Here is a 15819-nt window from a genome sequence, read left to right as displayed (position 1 = left end):
ACATATTGGAATCAGGCCATATCAAATAAAGTCACCAATGGTCTTAAAGCAATTACAGTTGAAGTATAAAGGTGATATGAACATCTCAACTGCATCAATAGACAAATTAATAATAGGATAAACTGTCTTTTGTATATATCAATACATTTTAGCTGTAATATCCAAATCAAAAATTAAGTGACTAATACTGTATTGACTACAAAAACAAACAGACATACAGTATTGACAGAATATAACTACGTATATAACTTATTCATGTATTAGCTTCTTCTAACATATTTACTACTTATTAAAAACAAAGATTATGTTTAAATTAAAAACATAAATGGTGCTAAACCACTGAGCAAATATAATAGAAATTGGGGAGATTACTGTGTGTACAAGCAACTGATCACATGGTTGGTGTTACAGTAAATGTCAAATGTGGGGGTGACTAAATATATTAGTTTATATTCATATGTTAGCCATACATCTATCTGGTAGTTCACTGGATTCATCTACAGTAGGAAAGAGGCCCTGAGCCTGACAAAGTTACATCTTGCTGAAACATTGGTATTAAACACAAGCAAAGGGTAAACCTGAATTTGTTTAGTTATCGCTCTGTTAGTCAGAACCCCTGGGTGTGTGCCATTCTGTGTGTATAAAGGAGGTGATGCTAGAAACCAAATGTCTCTTCACATCTAAAGGAGCAGAAACTGTGTGTGTGTGTGTGTGTGTGTGTGTGTGTGTGTGTGTGTGTGTGTTTGTGCGCACGTGCGTGTGCGTGCATGCGTGTGTCTTTGTGTTATGTTGTGTTTAGAGAGCAGAAACTGCATGTTCATTGTTCAATGTGTATAATCAGAGCAAGTCAGATTCATTTAGTAGTTGCCTTAATGCTGGCCTTATTTAGGAAAGCAGAATTAAATCAGTCATGTTTTCTCTGGAATTTGCTCAACACCATTTATATGAATTGATTATAATTACTGTGACTTTCTAAGCTGTTTTATTTGATAAGATGATTACTGTTAGCTGTTAGACAGCACTGCGCATTTGGCTTGGACATTTTATTCAATCTGAGACATTGTCAGTGGAAATGAAATCCAAGGTAAATGGATATTCATGAAATAGAAAATGCAATTAACAACCTTTCAATCTGTCACATAATTAAAAAAAATTGTTATCAATGATCCATACATAATCTGTATAATCTTATTTTCTGGGCCATATCAAAATGCACAACCTGGCATGATAGAAATGACTAGACTGCCTGTACTGTACACTTAAATAATAACATTTAGTCAATTCTGGTTAAATGGGGATATGAACAGCAGCAGTCCAAATCCTTGCATCCTTAAACACTTAAAATCACATGCAAAATACTACTACTACTCAATGCTAGGCATTTATATAGCCCTTTATCCAAAGCGCTGTGCAATTGATGCTTCTCATTCACCCATTCACTCACACAGCAATGGCAACTGGCTGCCATGCAAGGCACCAACCAGCTCGTCAGGAGCATTTAGCCCAGGCGGGGGATCAAACAGGCGACTCTCCGATTGCCAGACAATTGCTCTTACCGCCTGAACCAATGTCGCCCCATTGTGCCCTACTACTATTACTACTACTACTACTACTACAACAACTATTACTACTACTACTACTACTACTACTACTACTACTACCACCATACTATTAAACAGTCTGCCTGTGAGCTGTGCAGTTATCTTTTACACCCTGCAGTCTGTCTACTGAGCTGCTCAGTTATCTTATTAGACCCTGCAGTCTGCCTGTGAGCTGCTCAGTTATCTTATTAGACCCTGCAGTCTGCCTGTGAGCTGTGCAGTTATCTTATTACACCCTGCAGTCTGTCTACTGAGCTGCTCAGTTATCTTATTAGACCCTGCAGTCTGCCTGTGAGCTGCTCAGTTATCTTATTAGACCCTGCAGTCTGCATGTGAGCTGTGCAGTTATCTTATTACACCCTGCAGTCTGTCTGCTGAGCTGCTCAGTTATCTTATTAGACCCTGCAGTCTGCCTGTGAGCTGCTCAGTTATCTTATTAGACCCTGCAGTCTGTCTGTTGAGCTGTGCAGTTATCTTTTAAACCCTGTAGTCTGCCTGTGAGCTGTGCAGTTATATTTTACACCCCGCAGTCTGCCTGTGAGCTGTGCAGTTATCTTATTACATCCTGCAGTCTGCCTGTGAGCTGCTCAGTTATCTTATTACATCCTGCAGTCTGCCTGTGAGCTGCTCAGTTATCTTATTACACCCTGCAGTCTGCCTGTGAGCTGCTCAGTTATCTTATTACACCCTGCAGTCTGTCTGTGAGCTGTGCAGTTATCTTATTACACCCTGCAGTCTGCCTGTGAGCTGCTCAGTTATCTTATTACACCCTGCAGTCTGTCTGTGAGCTGTGCAGTTATCTTATTACAACCTGCAGTCTGCCTGTGAGCTGCTCAGTTATTTTATTACACCCTGCAGTCTGCATGTGAGCTGCGCAGTCATCTTATTTTGTCATGTCTGTGCTGGTTTTTATTCCAGCCTCAGATCTTGATTATATAATTAGTTCAATCATTTGCTGAATTAGGGCTGTAGGTTTGCACATAATGTACAGTATGAAAGTGAAATGTGTTATTTGTGTTGTCTAAATAACAACTGTTGCTTATATTCTGTGCTTTAATGCAATTAAATGCATATGGCTAAATGAGTAATTGGAATCACTTAAGGCAACACTAATTGGTTGGAATAAAGACCTTTATACACATGGCCCTTCATGGTAACGAGTTTGAAACTACTGCTCTATTCCAATCAGTGCTGAAATTTTTTTTTTTTTTTCTCCTCTCCTTCACCTGCATCTAGTACTTTAGGATAGGTGAAATCCAATATCAAGTTGGGGACTATCATTATTGGTGTTTTAGCATTTATTAGGTATTACTATTATTGAATACTATTGTTTAAATGAGTGGTCTACATTATTATGCATTGCAGTCTGCACACCCCAGTAGTCTACAGCACCCACTTTCCAATGAACACCCCCAGTAATGGCTGATCGCAGCATTTCTGCCGCTATGCGCTATTACCTTGACGGATGACTCATCCCATAATTGGCATATCAATATGCAAAAAAAAAACGAACTTTCTTTGAACCTAACAAGGAGGCCCATGCCCAGTTGGCAAATAGGAAAACAGTTACATTAATTTGTGTTTGGACACGGGATATGTACACAAACTAAATACACAAAAGAAATGAGAAAGACAACAGTTAGCAGTCAGTTGCTTTTACAAGCTTATGCGGACCATTCCCCCAACACATCACCTAAAAATGTGCTCAAAACAAACAGAGCCGTGAAAAAGTATTTGTCCTGATTTCCTCCTAACATTGCATAGTTTGCCTCATTGAATGGTACCCGAGTAAACACAAGACATTTTTGATCTCATTTTTAAATAATTTAATAAAAGTTGTCAATCACTCGTGTGAAAAAGTAACTTCCCATGTGAAAAAGTTATTGCCCCCTTAATAAACTTAATAACTGGTTTGACCACAATTACTGCAACCAAATACTGCCTATAATATGATATCAATCTTTCATATCATTGTGGAGATTTTTAGATTTTTAGCCAATGTATTATTCTTATTATTATTACTATACTATGTGGTAAATTTGACATGTTGTCGGCTGCTATTGGGCGGTCCACATAGGCAGCGGTGGGATGCTGGCAGGGAGCTCGGTTTGGGGAGGTTCCAGTAGGCCGCACCTCCTGAGATACACCGGGAGGTGAACATTGATTCGCGTTTGCGTGCCAGATCGCTGTATCTCGCGGCGGCTGAACTGATACCGGTGGGGGCTTTTGTAAAATACGTGGTTCTCCAAAACGTGGGGGGCGAAACGGCGGCTTGGACAGAAAACCCGTTTCGTTTTTGTTTTTTTCTATTATAAATATAAAACTGGACTGTTCTGCCAGTGCATTAGCCAACTGTTGTTCAAAGTGCTCATGTTTATTATGTGTTACAGACGACTCGCAGAGCGATATTAGCCAGAGAGCAACCTTAATATTATGCAACGATGTTGAAACCAAAGTCATTAAAAGGAACGCTGATAAATCAGGCAGCATGCTTTTTTTCATGACGAAGATCCTATCTGTCCTCACGTTGCCCATTCTTCAGATTCCCCACATGAAAATATAGGCTACTTTTGCTTGATAGGCCTGATATGGGCAACAACACATAGCATCAAAGTTTTTCCCCGTAACCATGTTTTCAGTATTTCGTATTTTTTCCCACTTCCCAGAGCTTTCCCCACACAGAGCATGCATCTATACGCGATATACTTTCCCATAGCACTGGAGAGGTTTTGTGCGCCAGATCACATTTGGTACATTCCCAGATTATGGACTTAATGTGCCAAATACTACAAGTACAGCACACACCCAACAGATAGACAAAATAAATACATTAATAAATAAATCTGGCTCCCGGTCAATTATGCTCCCGGTGGCATACTGTACCATCGAATGCCATTTTACCATCGAATATCTATTTCTTCCACAATAATACCAGTAAGAGTCTCTTTTTTTCAGAATGACCTTACTGGTTTGTAAAATGTATTTTTTTAAATAAAAAAAGAATGTTTATCGTTGCCAGAAAAAAACCCCATTATTAAACATTTTTAAAATAACAAAGTGCTTTTGAACATAAAATGAATGTTATTGCGCTCAAATGATCCTGGGCCTAAATCAGATCGCCTACTCTAAATTTTACCAGCATCCTGGCTGATTTCCATATTAACAAGGCGTTTCAGGACTGTCAAAGTGATGAATAATTGACAACAAATTAATTGTTTTGATTGTCGTCCTCAGCGCACAGCGCGCTTTAATGTTTCATGCGTAGCTTCCTGGCTAATTACTCAGACGGCACATTTGTCAGACCCCCGTCTTCATCGGTCCTGTGTTTCCAGAGGGGAGAGAAACAGCCGACTCGCGCGGTAATTAACCAGGCTGCTCAATGACTCGCGCGAGAGAAAAACGGTCTGCCAGTCCAGGACAGGCAGAGACGGCGATTTGAATAGAAGCAAAATTGTTCCGCTTGTTGTTCCTTTTTGGTTGGTTTCCTCACCAAATCAATGCTTACTATCCCATTCTTTGCGTGCTTCTAATCGAGGAATAGGCCAATTACACTCCCACCCCCGCGACCGAAAGAACTAAACTGAAAAAAGATCAAATGTAAAAGTATGAACTTGGAACCTAACTCATTCCGCACTGAGTAAATGGACCCAGTAAATGCATAACAGTGTAAAATACCATTAGGGAAACCAGAAGGTTGTAGGTTTCAGAGGGAAACTGCTGTACCTGAAGGAAAACTGGTTCAGGCTGGTATATTATATGTCCAGATTACAGTACATGATGGTAGAATGTGAAAGTGAATAGGAGCATATACTGTATATTGTATAGCTGCATCTGATAATGTTGCACAAATAGATTTATACAATTCAGATAAAAATAGATAGAAAAGCAAATACAAGTGTTGCTGAATTTTCGCTGAAACGAGAATGGAATGAGAACAAAAGATTGTATGTCATAAATAGGATTTATTGAAACAATTTAACAATGAAAAATATTAACAGCTACCAGATCTGTCATATGGAAAACATATAAGAAACATATGACTAAACTTAATGCAGATTAACATAATATTACGGCCCAACAAAGTAGATGCTGTGGATTTGTATTAAATACAAATAATGTAAGTATCAAGTTATCAAAATCACTCCGCCAATTGTTTTTGTCGGTAGAAAAAAAACTGCCACATGCATTTCGAGGTCAAAAGTTGAGACAGATTGAGTAAGAAATTGAGACAGGGGAAAATACGGTTGTAAACCAGATAAATCCTAGTGTTACATCTTGAGAGAAAAAAAACTCCACTCTAAAAGAACACACAAATAGAAATGACAACTGCGGGGCACATTGTTGGCCCGCATCCATAAAACATCAGACCGAGTGCCCCCTTGAAAGGTTTATTTACCTTGCCAGGAGTGAAAATGATTCCGCTAATGTGGAATGACAGCTCTTTCTTGTTTTTGATTTGCGGTGGTCAGGAGGGGTGCATATGCCAGCCGGGGTTTGGAGAGCGGGGGGGGTGGTAGTGGGAGTGTGTGTGTGTGGGGGGGGGGAGTGACAGTTAGGCCTCCATATCCTAAAGACACTGTCAGGCAGGATTGATGTCCACCTTCCCCTGCGCATGCAAGCGGCCCCTGTATTGCTGCTGACCCCAGCTTGTGTTACCTTGTCATTTTGTGACACGGAACAAAGCGAAGATGCGCTGGAAATAGCCTGTGAGCTGACCTTGAACCCGGCTCTGAAGGGAGAGCTGACAAGAGCGCCGCTGTTTATTCCCGGTGCTGTAGTCCCGGCGCTGTATTCCTCCTTTCAGTGCAGTTTTCCATGAGGGACAGTAGAGGGCAGGACAGCACTGTAGTAAAGGGAAATGGGAAACATTCCCTCTACAAAGTTGGACAAACTAGACCTCTGTATTTCTATGCCCTCAGCAATGGTTTTGCCATAGCACAAACCTTTAACATAAATGTGAACATATGCTGCCAGCTTTCCTTTTTTGCCCTATCCTATCTCTTAAAAATGTTGTTTTTAGTGTGCAAAGTTGTAGGATATTAGTATACTATGAATTTGATTTGTTGAACGTTTTCTGTTTTGTTTTAAATGCAAGCTACTGGATTTCATTTGTTTCTCCAGATGACAATGCACAATTGCCGACAGTACTTATGTCATATGTAATTCATAACTACTGTACATGTAATGAAAAAAATCAGTGACTATGTCACTTGAGGATGTAGTCATTTAAAGCATATTAATTATTGTTTAATATTATGAATAGTATGGTTTTTGTACAGTAAATCACATTTTTGTGAATATAGTAATATTGCCTAGAAACAAAATCCAGCCATTTCTGAAAAGCAAGTTCAGTCAAGTTGCTACATAAATAGCAGCTCGTAAATCTGAAAGTCTGATGGGACATTAGTCTGGAACGTTTCATCCCGAAAAGTCCCAATAAAACCTTGAGCCCCCCCCATGTGAATGCAGAAAGAGCACGCAAATGTTTTTAGAAGCTTCTCACAAGCTGTGTGACAAACTTTAAGTTGTGCCCTCTCTCTGATGAGTTTAGCTTTTGACACATTTCAGGGAACATGTGGTCATCATTTTGCATACGACATCTAAAACTTATTATTATTATTATTATTATTATTATTGTTATTATTATTATTCCTACTACTACATTACATTTTATTTAGCAGACACTTTTATCCAAAGCAACAAAAAGGTCATACAAGAAACAACCGAACATGCCAAATAAGGTTAAATTCATATAGGATTAGTTGTACGACTACTACTACTACTACTACTACTACTACAGTAACTGAAATATGACATTTCCATCAAAATAGTTTCGTTTCTTACCCATCGTCACAGTCAGGCCAAGTTCCCCAGCAGTGAGAGGGAGGGCTATGCATGATGCTTACTAAAGGTCACTAGCTAGTGCCTCTCACAATTCCCTGTGCCAAACTCTCCCTACCAAGGAGTACTGGAATACAGAGATGGGAGATTACATGTGAACATCCACTACAGGAAAAGATGAAATAAGGGCACATTAGCTGCTTTAGCTGGGGACCGTTGGTCTTTAGCTTGGTGGGATAATCACATCTCTTGTTCTGTAGTGTTTGAAGGTTGCTGCTGACCTTTCCCAGTTACATAGGCAACACCACACGCAATTACGCGACATTCTGTGCCGACCGCAGGGGTGTGTTAATTCAGTGAAAACAAGTTCCTTAAAAGGACAAGAGCAAGTAAGCATCATGAGGTGAAATAAACGGTATAGATAACACTCAAATTAAATTCAGCCGGCACTGTGTAACCATTCCTTACTGACAGGTATTTGCAATTGCCTTGAAAATGGACTAGATTTATAGAGCATTTGTGCTGAGTGTTTATTCCAAGTTTTTGGATAGCTTGACTAATACAGTTCTGATTCTGTATACAATATTATTTTTTTCCCCCACAGAGGCAGACTGAATATGATTACATTGCATTTGTGAAACGTTTTGAATATTCATGATACAAGTTAATATATTTCCTTTACTTAACATTATTACACATAATGTTGGAATTTTGCATTAGACCATATTGAATCACCATAGTACAATGACTTTGCCCTGGGGGTACCTGGTATGAAAGTACTTCTGGAAGCCAAAAATCTCAACAATCTCATTTCAAGTTATAACCATTTCATATGTAGCAGATTTTCTGACTATTTTCTTTCACCCAAGAATCAAATCATCCAAACTCGAAATTATCTAGCGGTGAAATAAAACCAACAGACAAGCAGAGAGTGAACACTTGTGAAAGGAATTAGATATTAAAATAATATAGATATAGCAATAAAAGATACTTTCTGAGTTTGTCTTTTTAAATCTTTTAATTTCACTCTTGGTTGTCTAAAGCGCTATCTCTCTTTTTTCTGGCCTCTTCATCACTGTCTTATATAAATATTTCACATAGAGCGCTCTCCAAACTTTGGTGAGCTAATCACATCAATAATTATGTGAGAATATTTTCTGAGACGGGCTAGTATGCATAAATATTAGTTAGACAAATAGCTGCCAGAATACCGTGTACTAAATCAACTGAAAAATGTCATTATTACTGACAAAAAATGTAATACATTTTGGGATATAAAGCCGTCATGTTCACCAGTGCAGTTCTGAGAAATGCAACTATCTCGCTGTATAAATCAACAGTGTACACATATAACAGTTTCTACACTGAATGAATGAAAGAATAAAATAATAATAATAATCCACACGCTCTCATTTCTTGAAACCCTCATTTACCCTTAGTTTTGAATGCTCAATTCAGCTTGCGCACATTCCTGTAACCCTCTGTCGTTTTAAGGAAGCACACACAAACACAAGCTCTCCTCCAAAACACACACTGTCAAGGCATTGAGTCAGAGCATGACACTTCCTGCATACTTTAGGCCGGTTTTATTATTCTTCAGTTGCTGGAAATAAAACCTCCATGCCAAATGTACGGCCACTCCACATAGTGTATTCTAACACGGGAATACACTCTTCAGTTCATTTTACAGAAACAAACATAAGTGCTCTGTGTTCCAAGCGTATTAAAATGTGAAGTTATTCAGTCTGTACTGCAGAAACAATGCATTATGGAAGGCTTACAGTTCCGTTGTCGGGAAGGAAAGGGTTCTGATATAATAGGAGAGAGACAGCAGGCAGTGTGGTTCTGCTTGTATTCCCCCCCAGGGCATGTTGCTGGTCGCGTTTCCGGGAACCCCCCGATTCTGTCACATACCACACACTGTAACATGGGGAGGGGTGCATAATTGCATAACTGACCACGCAATCCTGTCTCCCTCGCACACATGCGAAGGAGACAAAGAGAAGTGGACCAACTTAGAGCCTCTACTGCAAGGCCTCTTTCTTCCCCTTGACCTATTTTCGAGAAAGTATCTCTTAACAGAGAGATACGGGCTGCGTAATGGTAGGTGACAGAGACGTATCCTGCAGTGGTTTTCCCTTCTTAATCCTCGCCACCTTCGGTAAAAGATCTTTCCGAGAAAGCGGAGAGGTTTTTGGCATCCCCTCCTCGGGCAAAGGGGGTCTGTCAGTGTACATCTTTTTTATGGTTGGAAGCTATTCCCTAAGAGTGGTGTTCAGGCTAGCCCCCGTCATGGGTTAGGCAAGCATGGGTGATTTCCAAAACATTTTCACCTCAAGCTCTTTTGGAACACGGACTTGTTTGCCCATGTGCAGAGTATCCTCGTGTCACCTTGTCTTAAACACGTTTTGTAATCGTCGGACAGAAAGAACCCACAGATGTATTTTTCTTTGAAGAGTTTTGAAATAAACACTCTCTCCTCTGGCTCCCTCTACACATATCTCTGGGCTGAGGTCTGTGATTGTAGTTGACGCATCTTCTGCGCGATGAACCTTCTATCTGGAACCCCCCGGCCAGGATATCCTTCCCCTAAGACGAGAAACGAGCAGGCTCTATTATCGTCCAACAGACGCATGTTTGTAGTTTTAGAGGGACGATGAGAACTGCTATGCTTTCAGTTACCTGATTTCTTAGAGCAAAGGCTGACAATGAACGTATTAATACCCATAATTTTGTTTTAAATGGGAGATGAGTACTAACATTAACTTTTAAAATGTCCTAATATATCTAAGAAAAAAATGTTTTGCCTGCCTGCTCTGAGAATTCTCTGAGGTTCTCTGAGGTTCATTGCGCAGAAGAACTTTAATAAGGTTCGTGTTTTCCGAAACCTCCTCACCTAATATACTCATCATGGGTTTCCAAGAAGAAATCAACCAAAATAACGGAATTAGTTTTACTATCTGCAGGCAGGTGTCCACCTATGAGATTTTCAGCCCCATGAAAAGATCTTACGTTGGGCCCCACCAGCCCTGGCGACCATACCCCTGCACAACTACAGCAATTTGGGGCCCCTATCAGTCAGTCCTTGGATATCCCCCCCCCCCCCCGTAATATTTATACACAGAGCATGAGCATGTATCACTCTGCTTCACATGAAGTACTTCTTCAATTTAGATGAATCTAAATCTGACATCAGGTCTTTTGTATAAAAACCACAGCCTACTGTACATAGAATCCATTTGTATACTGTAGCTACAGTGTATTTACTGAAGCAATTCAGAATGATTACACAGTAAAGTTCTGTGTTAAATTAACTATTAAAGGGTATGTATGGTTCCTATTGGACTCAGATGTATTCTGTTAGAGTTTTAATTAACACTGGACTTTTTACTGTGTACCTTGCTGAAGGGTACATCTGCCAGTGCTCCATCCCAGAACCAACCCAGCTGTCTCTCTGAGTTCCCTAACCTTTGTAACCTTTGGTTTTCGTCGAGATGAGCAGGAAAACGAAAATGAAATGCATTTTGGAAGTTTCTGTATGGCAAACAGGAAACAGCAGACAAAAATCTCAGTCAAACTGAGAGTTGATGACTCACATCGATAAATTGATGCATGGGAAAGTCACTTTAAAAACTGCAGTAGGAAATGCACACGAGCGAATTTACACGTCGAGGTGCGGAGGGGGAGAGAGTGAGAAAGCGGAAAGAATGAATCAGGAAGCTCGCAAACTGCTCTCGCACGATCCGTAGCAGGTGCGAGGCCAGACGAAGCCCTTGTAAAAATGCGAGTTCAGTTGTTGCTGCGACTCTTTGCTTTGATATTCACGTAATTTCCGCAAACATTTTCCATCTGCAATCTGAGATTTGATTAAACGAGGAAATGCAACGATCTTCCTCTCTGCCTTGATGCAGATATCGCGCCATCGGAGGAATCAATCTCAGCATAACTTGGGTGACATCAGCAAGACGGACCATCCTGTGAGTACCGCCATCTGTCTGCTGTAGGGGGACAGGAAGTGGGAAGGATTACATCACAATAAAGGAAATGCTATCACCTCCCTGTTGTCCTTGCCTGAGAAATGTAATTGGCCACTCCTGTTATACCGACATGGTTGGGCAGCATAAACGGTTGCAGTACAGTAATGTGATTTTGTTCACTGCATTTATACAGTGCAGTCCGTAAGTACTTGGACAGTGGTACAATTTCTGTTCCTTCGGCTCTGTACTTCAGCACATTGGATTTTAAATGAAACAAGGTATATGAGGTGCAGACTGTCACATTTAATTCAAAGGTATTTACATCCATATTGGGTAATCCATCTAGGAATTACATAATTTTTATACATAGTCCCGCCATTTTAGAGGACAAAATGAATTGAACATTTGGCTTCTCAGCTGTTTCTGATTAGCCAAGTGTATTCAATTGCTTCCACAATTCAGATATAAGAAACCTTCCAGTGTCTAGTCTTGATTGTAGGCTTTTGATTGCATTTGGAGTCTGTTATTGGCATTTGTCAACATACGAGTTGTACTTTTTTTTGAACACATAACACATAACCTGACTACCTACTGCTGATATCCTGCGACATTGCTGAATGATCGGTGAAACTGTGCCACCCAAATAAACGTTAATTCAATTCACTTCAATTATAGGAGTACAGTGCTTGTTACAGAGACACTGTGACAAAGGCACTTTAAAGAAAAAACTAGAAATAGGAAGAATTTGGCAAGACTGAACCCCCAAAAATTCAGCAATGTAAAAAAACTCCCCAGAGGCAATAAAGATTGCTATCGTTTAAGAATATTAACAACATGACCATGTGGCAACAGATCAAATCAAACAACTAAGAAAAAAGTTTACAAATGTGTGTGTGTGTTCTTGTGTGCGTGTGTCTGTGTCCATGTCCGTGTGTGTCTGTTTGTGTGTGTGTGTGTGTGTGTATGCAAGATCAACATAACTACCGTGCCAGCACACAAAACCATTCATCAGTCATATAAATAAATAATTTCTCCACACATTTATTTCAGAGCCACAAGGGTATTCTGCAAAAGCTCATTGTCTGTAAAAGAAGACAGGGCTGTGGTTCAAAGTGACTAGCCAAAAAAGCATTTCAAGTATGGCCATTCACTTCAGTAATGCTGCACAGTGTACCAACTGGGCTAACAGAACTAATCTCAGTGCCCAGTTTGAGGTGTGTTTTAAAAGCAGGCATTGTCTGTTGGTCTCCATGTTAATGGAGTTGCCTTATAACTTAACATCCACCGGCAATCTTAAAATGTGGCCCTCACCATATCTTCAATAAAAGGTATAACTCACTCCTCTTTAAGTTATCTTTTGAACAAATGTGTTTGCTGTTGTTTGATACTGTATGTTTGATACTAATTGTTTATGCCTTTTAGAAGTGCATTAATTTGTACTGCAAGCATGGGAAAACTGGGCTACTCTGTAAAGCAATGGGTTACAATAATGGTCAGCGTACTGTACAGTAAATGCACTTACAGTACACTTTATGCTTCCTCAGTTTTGCAGCCCTGTACTTGTGGTGTCATGTATCTATTACAGTTGTCTTTGTTTATGTGCTTGTAGTACTCAGAACAACCATATGCTCTGTCTGGGCTCATAAAGATCATGCTTTTAAAATTATCATTGTATATGGTCTTTATGGAAGACAGTGTTCTATTCGTGCAGTTGGATCTACAAACATCTTAATTTAAAACCCTGGCAGTTCAGCTGTTCTTTTTTATTTTGACATTGCTCTCTCTGTTTTAATTTTGAACATGTATTCAAAACAAAGCATCCTCGTGTTTATTCAGCGATGCGACGCTCCATCATTAATGACGATTGTTTAGCATAACTTATTGTCTGGATTTCAGCTATAGTTTTGGCACTTTTTAACAGACTTATTTAAATTGCGGAATCTCAGAGCTTTTAGGGGCTCGGTCGTTTACGCTTGGATTTCAGACGCTGTTGAGAGAAAAGTCAGTGTTTACGCTTTTGTGGGTCAGGCCCGGTACAACTGCATTTTTCTTTCTTTTTTTTACAACTTTTCTTTTTCCATTTTCTGAAGGGCTCTCGCTTTTTCTGAGTCTTTTTTTTGACCCTCTGTTTCAAAAGCGCTTCCTTTTCGGCTGTTGTTTCGTGGGTTTCTCTCTCAGACAGATGCGCGCATTGGAATCCATTTTGACAGGAGGTCCTCTTGTGGCAGCCGTTGGCTTTCTCGAGCATTTAACCTGGGTCTTCCTCTTTTATGCCTCTCTTTCGGATCCTCTCGGATGGGGGTCTGCAGGGATTCACGCTTTACCTTGTTTGCAACCCCATTCCTGGCTAGTAAACGCAACTGTTTCTCATCTCTACCTAAGGCCTTGTGTTGTCCTTGGCTACACACGGCAAAGCCTATTTATTTTATCTTGAAGTCTTTATATAAAAATGTAATGTTTACTGTCTTGCGCCACTTGAATTCTATTCACTCATTACAAATGTGCCTCAGATACGATTTTCCGCACGCATGAAAGGTACTAAAGTGGTGTAATATGCCAACATCTGGGGAAAGAGGTAAAACAGCGAGTTTCTCAAAGAAGAAATGCCTCATAAACTTGCTTCATGCCAGCAAGGAGTTATAAATGTAAATTTGTGTTCTAGACTTACCCTCTCTGCAGGAAGTTGTCCTTGCTGTTTTCCTTGACGTATTAAGCACCTAACAGCACAGTGATGACATTGATAATTCAATTGTACACAGGTCTGATAGTGAATCATTACATATATTTCACCACTTGCATCCATTCATAATTTTCTCTATGATGTCTTTCAAGCTCATTTTATTTGAATAGTTCTGTGTAATGTTGTTTGTTGTATGTTGTTGCATTGTATTAGCCTACAACAAGAATAAGTTACAACAAACTACAAAACTGAACCTGGGTAAAATCCTTTTTCCAAGATATGATGCAAGTACTACACATGTTGGTCTAGGGAATACAATGTCATATTGTGAATGTAACACTGTTTATTTTTTCTTGTAACTTTAGACCGCCCTGAAAGGTGAATATCTGAACAAGGCGAAAATAGCGGATGGAGGGAAGAAACAGAGGTATGGCTGGAACGTGGGTAATTAGAAGCCTGGAAGGGTGGATGGGGATGGAAAACCAGGAAAGGACGGAACAGATTTGAATAAAAATAACATGACCAGTATTCCCATGGCCACTGGAAATAAAACGCTTCCTTCTGTTTTAGAAATATGGGCAAATCATGGAAAATGCTGCAGTGTCAGAAAAAGTCAGTGTACATACAGTAGTTGAAGTCTTAGACTACATTTATTTTGCATTTTTTACATCCGCCCTTTGTGCTCTCTTAACTTAATTCCCCAAGCACAGTCACTCCCAGAAACACAATTTGCTGGCCTTCACAAATATGTGTTTATCCAATCAATCAATCAATCAATAAATACATAAATACATATTTTGTATTTATATATTCTGCCCAGATGTATTTAATTTCCATGCTTGTTCAATGATTCTGAAATATTTCTGGCTATTGCACGTAAGACTGCACACGTATCTTTAGGAAAAGATAGATGTTAAAAATGAAGTTAAAATGTTTAACTTCAGTCCAATACAGGAGCCGTGTTTAATGTTCTTTAGATAACTAAACACTGAACCAGCTTCATTGGTCGGAACCGCAATGAACACTGGGGCAGTTACTGTATGTTCATGTAGGGCTTACTGAGCACTGTGGATTACACAGTGTTGCAAATGAGTTAACCCCCCCCCGCCCATCTAATTTATTATTAATAGGATATAATGATCATCAACGCATGGAAGGATCCACTGGCTGCTATTTAAAATGAGAATCATTTTAGCCAAAATATTTATTAAAGTACTCATCAATGATCACTTTCCCAATTTCCCAACAAACATCCTCCTTATTTTGAGCTAAAGTTAATACTGCAGAGGATGAAGTTAACACTCTCAGAGATCTCTGAATTTCATTATAATCCATGATTTCAGCTTAAAATATATTTGTTTTCAAAGAATACAAGCACGCTATTTTTCCTGATGTACCCGAAAATAGAGACCATCAATTCATATTAGCATTCCACATTCTGTGACAGTAATGTCTGCCTTATCTTGCTTGGAGGTTAAAGATGTTATAATCTCCCCTGAATATCCTTAGTTATTAACAGAGAGGGCAGCACTGTGTTTATCAAGAAGGCCTTAACTTCTGTTCATCGTAATCCTTCTACTGAGAAAGGGGATATCATGTTTGTCAGAACTTATCGGCCTTCATGTAAAATAAAAGATCAGTGATTACAAGCTTCAGATGAGCAATGAACAGCCTAAACATGTATGAAAAGATGTGTCTAAATACTGGGTACAGATGTCAG

General features: G+C 39.5%; 1 protein-coding gene across 3 annotated transcripts in view; it reads left to right on the top strand.

Annotated features, from left to right (window-relative positions):
• arhgap15 (Rho GTPase activating protein 15) overlaps nt 1-15819 on the top strand; it is a 126215-nt gene that overhangs the window by 4311 nt on the left and 106085 nt on the right. For 2 of the 3 annotated variants that reach the window (XM_061236772.1, XM_061236771.1), the window contains exons 3-4: nt 11354-11419; nt 14465-14526. In XM_061236772.1, the coding sequence (XP_061092756.1) occupies nt 11354-11419; nt 14465-14526 (128 nt within the window). The remainder of the gene's footprint in view (nt 1-11353; nt 11420-14464; nt 14527-15819) is intronic. The other variant, XM_061236773.1, reaches the window with a different exon arrangement.

The sequence above is a fragment of the Conger conger genome, chromosome 3 (assembly GCF_963514075.1).
Source record: "Conger conger chromosome 3, fConCon1.1, whole genome shotgun sequence".
Classification (NCBI taxonomy): Eukaryota; Metazoa; Chordata; class Actinopteri; order Anguilliformes; family Congridae; genus Conger; species Conger conger.
Note: the sequence above shows the minus strand (reverse complement) of the source record. Positions and strands in the feature narration are given on the sequence as shown.